This window comes from Urocampus carinirostris, chromosome 2 (genome assembly GCF_059441175.1).
Source record: "Urocampus carinirostris isolate Australia breed hairy pipefish chromosome 2, RoL_Ucar_1.0, whole genome shotgun sequence".
Taxonomy (NCBI): domain Eukaryota; kingdom Metazoa; phylum Chordata; class Actinopteri; order Syngnathiformes; family Syngnathidae; genus Urocampus; species Urocampus carinirostris.
Window position 1 is genome coordinate 31,177,501 of NC_142350.1, and position 9,096 is coordinate 31,186,596.

The 9,096-nt window shown below is 37.7% G+C and overlaps 1 protein-coding gene across 1 annotated transcript in view; it reads right to left on the reverse strand.

The window, feature by feature from the left end:
* Positions 1–6,128, reverse strand: part of irx2a (iroquois homeobox 2a) — an 8,019-nt gene extending 1,891 nt beyond the window's left edge. Inside the window, exons 1-3 of the mRNA XM_088327910.1 lie at positions 5,639–6,128; positions 3,377–3,776; positions 1–651 (exon numbers count right to left, since the gene is read on the reverse strand). The exon at positions 1–651 is cut by the window's left edge and continues 1,891 nt beyond it. Coding sequence (XP_088184036.1) covers positions 1–651; positions 3,377–3,776; positions 5,639–5,878 — 1,291 coding nt within the window. The 5' untranslated portion in view covers positions 5,879–6,128. The remainder of the gene's footprint in view (positions 652–3,376; positions 3,777–5,638) is intronic.
* Between the last annotated feature and the right edge of the window lie 2,968 nt (positions 6,129–9,096).

Below are 9,096 nucleotides of genomic sequence, written 5' to 3' on the forward strand. Positions count from 1 at the left end.
CGGCGGCTGCGGCTGCAGCGGCAGCGGCTGCAGCCAAGCTCACCCCAGAGGAGTTGGAGTAGCGCAGGATGCCCTGACCCTGCAAGGGGCCGAAGTTGCCATAGTTTGTGTAGTTGCTATAAAAAGGCGACGTGTAATAAAGAGGTCTTCCGATGAGGGAGGTGGGCGGGTAAAGAGAAGGCGAAGTAGCAGACGGGGGGCATGTTGGAAGCCTCCCGCTGGCATTTGAGGAAGTCGGTGAGGAGGAGGGGCAATTTGCTTGTCCAAGTTGCTGCTTTGGATCTGAGGTAGCAATCTCCGCCAGAGACCACAATTTGGGTTTAGGGTTCTGAGAAGTAGCCCCCGAGGACGGTCTGCTTTCCGAGGAGGATTTATTGGAGCTAAAGCCCATGCCGAGGCTCCGAGCTAATTCCTCACGATGGAGGTGATACAGGTGCTGAGGAGGGAAAACCGGAGCCTCAACTCCCATCAGTGGGGAGGTGGTGAGAGATTTCGGTGAGAGCTGGAATCGAAAGGCGTGGTTGGGGTCCTCAGCATCATCTTCACATTTATCCGAGGTGGGGTCGGGACCTAAATCCCCTACCCCTTTCTCCACGTCTGATTCGGCAGAACACGAGTGGTCCGTCAGCGTGTCCACGTGCAAACTAATGCCTGCAGATCATTAGAAATTATTGAATTGTGAAATGAATAAAGGGGAAAAGTCACACATGATTTATTCCGGCCTGCCATACATTTCTGATTATTTCAAAAAAGAAATGGGTCTTTAGGTCATTCATATCAAAATGTATACGTTTTTTTTTAGATAAATACCAAATGCTGCCCGCTAGAGGGCAGTGTTAAGTTTGTATAGCGTGCTGAGTTGTTTCAGGTGTAAAACATTCACTATGGGTGGGTGTATCCCCTACCCATTGGGGTCATAGGCGCACCATTTCCTATGGTGTGTTTTGGGCAAGTACAGCCCATCCTTCTTCAGGCCAACACCACTTAACACATTTAATGTCAAACATGAAAATATTTTGTGTGATTTAATGTGTTGTGTTTAGAAAAAGTCACTTGACATCCGTGATTAGGGTAAGTTATTTTTTGTAGGCCGAATAATAAAGCATAATAATTAAAAGCAAAAGTACACATTCTGAGTAGACATACTTTACTGATCCAGCCCAGTTCCAAACTGAAAGTCTGAATCCAGCCCCTGACCCAGTGAGTTTGACAACCCTGATCATCTGTATTTTCCGGTACCGCTCTCTGGGTTGTTTGGTACCAGAACGCACGGAAAGAAAAAAAGCCCTGTTTTTTTGTTTATACCATATTTATTTGTGTACTAATTTGTTTTCAGCAAAAAAAAAAAAAAAACACTCTAATTTTGGGTGTGCGTTACTTTGATGTTCTACAGTAGTATATCACAGTAATAGAGCATGTAAAGATAATCGACATATGTCCCAAATATAATTTGTTCAACAATGTATGCAACAAAAACCGAACCCGGGCGAGAGTGCGCTGAATCTTAACCATGAGGCCAATAGGATTGTGAATTAGAAAGAAAAGGCATTCGACTTGATCTCATCATCACACCTTTTATTCCTGTGGCATGTTGTGCAACGTTGTAATGGACCATTATGGAAAAAAGTCCGCAAAAACAACATCGCAAAACGTGGTACTAATGTGGAAATTCTGTGATGATGAGAAAACAAATCAAATTCCTTTTCCTGTCATCTAGATCATCTGTAGTCTAGTGTTTAGACAGTGGATTTGGGCTTATTAATATTGTTATTTTTGTTGTTTTTATTATCATTAATGTTATTATTGGGTCGGACCCGATAGTCAGGCACTAAACAGGTTTGTGGAACAGAACAGGTTGCTTACCTCTGCAAGACATAAACACCTTAGATTGACCAGAAATTTGAAAGGGCACCCTACAGTATTTATAGTATACAGTATTACAAAAAACATTCCTGATCACGATCACAGAAATGTGTATGCAACAGGAATCAAAACCGCGTCAACACTTATTCACTAGACCATGACGTATGATAAGGCATTACAGTTGATTTCAATATCACAGTTTTTTACTCACAGAGCCAGAAAAAAATGTGTGCTAAAATTTTGCCCTGAAAGATATAAATAATAAATGCAAAGTCCGATTCATTATTGGACACACCAAAGAGTTGTTTCCTTCGTCTGCTTTGTTTCTTACATTTATATATTTTAGGACACATTTCTCTATCATTCCTTTCTATAATCAAGTAAGAATAGCAAGATAATCCGACAAAATCCAATGCCTTTTTTTGTGGTCTAGTGGTTAGGTTTCATTAATTTCAAGGGAGTGACCTGGGTTCGATTCCTGCTAACAATGTTTGGCGCTGATCAATTATTGCACTAATACATACCATAATTGCAAAAAAAGGGAAACGGTTATACACGACTAAATACTATTGCGTGCCATATAGTGCGGAATTTACAGTAATCATAAACCAAATTTTTGATCGAAAAAAACATAATTTTTTTGTCATGCAAATGGATCATATTTCTTTTGTCATTATAATAGCATCTTACTTAAAATTTTCAAGTGTATTTTAGAACATTGTTCTCAATTTTGCGTTTGCGTCTTCATATAAGAGTTAAAGAGACAGTATGGAACATTTGACCACTAGATGTCGCAGTGTTGCGTAGCGCTATAAAACAACAAAATAATACAAAGTACGGTGACCCTAAAGCAAAATGTTTCTTGCCCTTCTTTCGTAAAGAGAAGAGAGGAAAAACGAAAAGGTAAAATATTAAGAAGAAATAGAGCAATACAAAAGGAGAGAAAGGTTTAAAGAGAATGACAAAAAAGAAGAAATGGAGGAAGAAGTGAATGAAAGACTGGAGAAAATAATGAAAGGGAATATAAACAAAATAATTTAAAAAGAGAGTATAGAAAAAGAAGAAATAGACAGGTTTTTGGTCTTTGGTGGTATGATTTCAGCTCCCTCTAGTCGAACCCCTTTGTCATGTCAAATACATAGGAATCCATTAAAACATAAAGTTTAAAGTTTTTTTGTTCATTATTTTAATCCATTTAATCTATTGTTTTATTTTAATAAATTACTTTTTTACCACTAGGAGGCACTATTTTTTCACACTGGCCCTTCAAGTGCAGCCCTAGCAGATTATGGAATAAAGTATTACTTTATTAATTAATTAATTAATTAATTAATTATTGGTTTATTTTATTTCTTCAGATATGTATTCACATATTAACTATTAATGTCGAATTGGAGAGTCCAGGACTGGCACCTTGTTCAAATTATTTAACCCAAAGCAGCCTGCAACAATGAATGTTTTTTCCTGGCTTTATTTAGAAAAACCTGTCACATCGTAAAATTATTCAACCCACCTTCATCCTCCGCAGAAGCTTCGCTGTTGTCCAAGTTTTTTTCTGAGCGCTCCTTTCTCTCACCATCTCCGTCCTCCTCATCCTCGTCCTCGCTTTTGTTCCTGGGGGCCCAGGTCATCTTGTTCTCCTTCTTCAACCTTCTCCTGGCGTTTGCAAACCACGTGGAGACCTGGGTCAGGGTCATTTTGGTGATAATTGCCAGCATGATCTTCTCTCCTTTGGTTGGGTACGGGTTCTTTCGGTGCTCCTGCAGCCAGGCCTTCAGGGTGGCCGTGGCGTCCCGGGTGGCGTTCTTGCGGTAAGCCGGGTCGTTGAGTTGGTATGGGTACCCTGGACTCCCGTAAGGGTGATAACTCAAAGCCCCGGCCATGCCCGTCGTGTGCGCGTCGTACGGGGAGCTCTATGGGTGGGGTAGGGGGTGGGGGAGCTTACATTAATATAGTGACACCACTGTGCAGAAAATCGCTTAAATACAAGGGTGTAATTTTGACATGGACGGAGGGGGCGTGTCACCACCAATTTTGAGCAATGATTGTTTTGTCATTAACATATAAAAAAGCCAACACAATTTTTTTTTTTGCAACCCGGTGTACAACGTTGATAAAATAAGTATAAAACTAGGAAACAATAAAAAATAAAATCAAATGTGTGTGTATATATATATATATATATATATATATATATATATATATATATATATATATATATATATATATATATATATATATATATATATATAATACTGTGTGCATATTTTCTGTGTTGTATACGTATACATCAAGGTGCAGCTGAGTGTAAAAAGTGTGCTGTGCTGTGTCTACGCCAATAATTTGAGATCACTTTTTAAAAGTGCGCAATGTCCCCCAACAATTGCGAGAAATCATTGTTCTGTCCCCACCAATGTGTTCTGATCACTTGAAAAATGTGCTATGCCCCCACCAACGCCAAAACCAAACATACGCCCTCGGATTTATGTGCATCTTTAATTGATAGGAACTTAAATACATTTGGGTTTCAACCAAATAATTGTTATACTGTCTTATTGCCGTAAGAAGATGCAAAAATAATTATAATAAGACTTATACCAGTCAACCTAAGCCACTTGGTTCTATCTCTATATATTGCAAGACTCATATTATTTGATACGCGGCACCTATTTACCCACATCAAAACAGACTATAAGTGCAATAAAAAACAAAGGTAATTTGTGTCATGAAGTTGATTTTATTTACTGATTAAACAAAACAATGGAGTCAATTTAGTGTTGCTTATTATACGTTGCAGTGTATTTGAAAAAAAAAACGGACAAAAACTTGTACGAAACGATTTGAAATAATCAAGAACGTTTAAAATATGGCGAAATGGTTTAAGTTGACAAGTATGATAACATGTTTACTTATAAAGGTAGTAATCGCAGTGATTAGTTGTTCAACATATTAAATCAATTACAAACAACGATGAGTTGATAGTTTAAAACAAAATAATGATTACACTATTTGTGTGTTTATGCATATGTCCTCTACATGCAAGGCGCTTATAGAGTCCCTAAAGTGGGACTAACTGCGTGGAAACGTTGTGTAAATCTTTGACAATTTAGATAAATTACCCACCAAGATTAGTTCCTATATTGTACAATTGTTTTATTTATTCTATCAATAAACAAAAGAGCATTACATTTCACATTTTTACCAACGTGTCATATTTGCATCATCTCTTTCCAATTCCTACCCTAGCCCAGAAAAAAAACCCTACTCATATTTTACTAAACTCTAAATGTTATGCCTTTTCTTAGTTTAGTTCCAATAGTAGAAACATAAAATGTTGTTTTTATTCACATTTACATGTAAGCTGTGTAAAAAAAACACTTAAATGGTTCTGAAAATGAAGACAACACGGGGGTTAAAATCAAATGATTTACACGTTTCTGTTTTGCAATTCAATCGATAGGATTATCATCATGTTTTAAGACTGCCGAGTAAAAAAGTGAAAATGCGCGCTTTGTATTCATTTACCCCTGACCCATAAATTCATAAGCTTAAATGAATACCCTCGCTGGGTATTCAGTTTTACATAATTAGCTGCGCATCGACTGTTAAGCCGTTACCACGCCAAGCGCGTTTTAAATTCCCATTTAATACTGAGCTCGCGGATTCAACCCAAGGCCGATAAGTTTCGTTGCATTTATAATGTCAGAGTTGCACGTAATTATGAGGGCAATAAAGGATGTAATCTAACGGCCAAATGCAATTTTCATTTATTTACCATGTATGATGGAAATCCCGTAGCGGGGTCCGTGGAGTACGAAAGCGGGCTGGAGAAGCCCGAACCGGCCGAGGCGGAGAACGCGGCCGATCCCGGGTACGGACTGAAAGCCGAACCGGAGGACGACCGTGCCAGATCTTCACTCCTCGGGGCAGCCAAAGCCGAGGCCCCGTACGCCGGACAGGAATACAGAGCCAGAGAGCCCGGAGGCTGGTAGAGGTAACCCTGAGGATAGGACATTTTGGGGGAAAAGGCGGGGGGGTTGGCGACGGTTCCGATCCAGGAGAGAACGGAGGGGAAAAACGCAGAGGGGGGATGAAACGACCGGAAAAAATAAAAAAGAGTCACATTAGAAAGTCATTTGTTAAAAAAAAAAGAAAATAAAAACTCTGCCGCCCAAGCCCCCCTTAGTGGAAAAAGAGCGCAAGGTTGGCGAAAGACCTCGATAGAGGCTGCAGGGTGGCGCGCGTCTTGATCCCCTAGCGTCCGCTGTTTTTACGCAGCGCAATGTGAGGACTTGGAAGGGAAGGAGCCGATGGAGTTGGACACACAACACGCACACACAGGCTTACACGAGCGTACACAAACACACGAAACGCGCACAGCACTGGAGCTGTCACTCCTGCTCATCTGAATATCCTTCCCGCCCCCTTTTTTGCGTCTCTGGAACAAAAAGTACCTAGTGCGAGGACTATACATCCACTTCTTGGAATTAAATCTTGGTCTTAATGCAAACCATGTTTCTAACATTTTAACTATTTTTGCATCCCCCTATTATATTTCAATTGTTTTTTTTTTCCCACAGTTTTTGTCATATTCCTTTTTAAAATGCTTAACATACAATATAGGCCGGGATGCGCCTTTTAATTGACACTAAAAGACAGGGTGTGTCTCAATGTGTGTGCATGTGTGAGAGAAAAAAAAAAGAGTGCGTGTTAGTAAAGCAATAAAATGAAAACTTGCAGCTGCCCCGAAGTCGACGTGTCCATTGCGCGCACGCGCCAATTCGGAGCAGTGCGCATTACACTCTGTAGGTGGCACCCTTCCATTTATTCTATAATTTCTGACTCACATCTCTTAGGTGTGTTTTACTACAGTATACAACATGGAGGACTAGTCCTGCCATATGTAGATACGCGTGTAAATTATTACTTGTGTTTTCTGGACTATAACACACACCTTATACAATGCCAGAAGTTAGATAGTGCACCTAACAGACTGGACATACAATAAATCAAATCAGAATTCCATAACAATACAATTGAATGCTTCTACAGACAGTAACTTTTTATAAACGAATCAAGTTGATGTTGTAGTGAAATAGGATTTTCTGATACTTATTTTCAATGTTTTTTTTAAATTTACCGCTGTTTTTATCATATAACTTTGAAGTTTTAATTGATTGCACCTTATAGTCAGGTGCGCCTTACAACCAAGAAAATGCATGCTAAATTAATATATTCACTTTTAAGTAATGCACCACCTTACAATTTATTCATATAATTTATTTATTTTCAATTTTAGTTTTATTTTAGGGTTAAGTTGCGGTATATTTCATTTATTTATTATTTTATGTATTTATTGTTTTATTTTTTTTATCGACAATTTTGTCGTGTGGCAAAATCGTATCCAAATGAAGGGGCGGGTCACACTGGATGAGCTGTTCACCTAGTCCTAGAGCGTATTTGTTCATAGCTGATCAACCATCATGTGAAAAGCTCAGACAACTGGGCCACCTCCTCATTTGAATAACATTTTGTTGTGACTATGTTGCAAAATACATGAAAGCATAGAATACCGAAACAAATAAATGACAAATGCATGGATAAATTAATACATCAATGTCATATATTTAGGTTATTTGTGATTAATTTATATCTCTGTTTATTTATATCCCATATCTTTGTAGATATTTATTTTTTATGCATTCATGGATCCATCCTCCATCATGATACTCGTGATTCACGTGTCGCTGCGTATGCAATTTGTTGTATTACTCATGTTCACATTTAAAAACTCAAAACTTTTCTGGATCCTCCCGTTCTTTTGCCTTAAAACCCAGGACTGTAACTTGATGTAATTTATATTAAATTCTATATATACTTATTGTAACTATAAGTGCTTTATAATAATAATAATACTAATACTAATAATAATACTAATAATAATAATAATAAGAATAATAATAATAAGAATAATAATAATAATAATAATAATAATAATAATAATAATAATAATAATAATAATAATAATAATAATAATAATAATAATATACAATCGACCACTTTTTTACTGTTTAAGAATTCTACAAAATAATTAATGAATAGTGTCCAATCAATCCACCTTACTATGAGTTTGCTGCCACTCACCATTTAGTGCATCGAAGTCAGAAAATAGACTTGGAAATAAACAAACACCCGTCTTTTTTATTTTCTGCATCCCATTTTATGCTGGCGGCAATGACTCTAAAGCACTCGTTTCTGCAGCAATAGAAAGAAAACAAAAACATATTTTTACATGATTATGATTCTACAAAAATATAAGTGTATATTGTATTAATACGTCCTCTATTTGATCGGGATTTTCTAATTAATAGTTATCTTCACATTGAATTCGAAATAAATGTATTGCAATGAGGATAAGGAGTACTGTTTAGGTTCCACTAGGGGACACTGTCTCCTCTATCTACGTCCGAAAGGCCGAAAATGAACATATTGTGGACAAGAGTGTGCATGAGAGTGCACACAGATTAGTGTTTTTTTTTTCGGTTTTTTTTTGAGTGAGTGTGTCCAAGAAGTATATTGTCAGTTTGGAAGTGCACCTGTCGTCTTGTTGTGTAGCATGTGCGCATGCGCGTGACAGTATAGGAGTACATTCCAGGTCTCGGTTTCAGTCGCAAGATATTTTGGTACTAGGCCTAATGGAGATATACGAGATGGGAGAGGAGAGATCGGAGAGATGGGAAGATAGACAGACAGACGGACTGGGAGACGGATTGTAAAAGACACTCAGGAATTTATAGACACGAAAGAAAGGAGGAGGGAACGTGCACGCACACAACACAGGGACAGCACAAATTTTAAAGGGACAGTGTGTACTAATTTGTCCTCGTAGTGGGAAAAATATCATTTGTTTAAAATGAAATAATATTGATATGAATCAAAAGCAAAACTACATAAATTGTCATATACATTTACATTTTTTTCTAAACACTATAGGTTCTCTTGACACAAGATAAGGATCACCCTCAGGGAACTGACATATTTGTTGACCATCGAAAAACGAAAAACCTGTCATTTCTTCTTCTTTTCTTACCCTATCCCCTTTCTCCTTCTGTTTCTTTTCATTTTCCTTTTTTCTTTTTACGTATTTTTCTGAATTTTTTCAATTTCCTTTTATTTTTTATTCTTTTTGTCTTCAATTTGTTTCTCATTTTTTCATCTTGTTTCTTCCCTTTC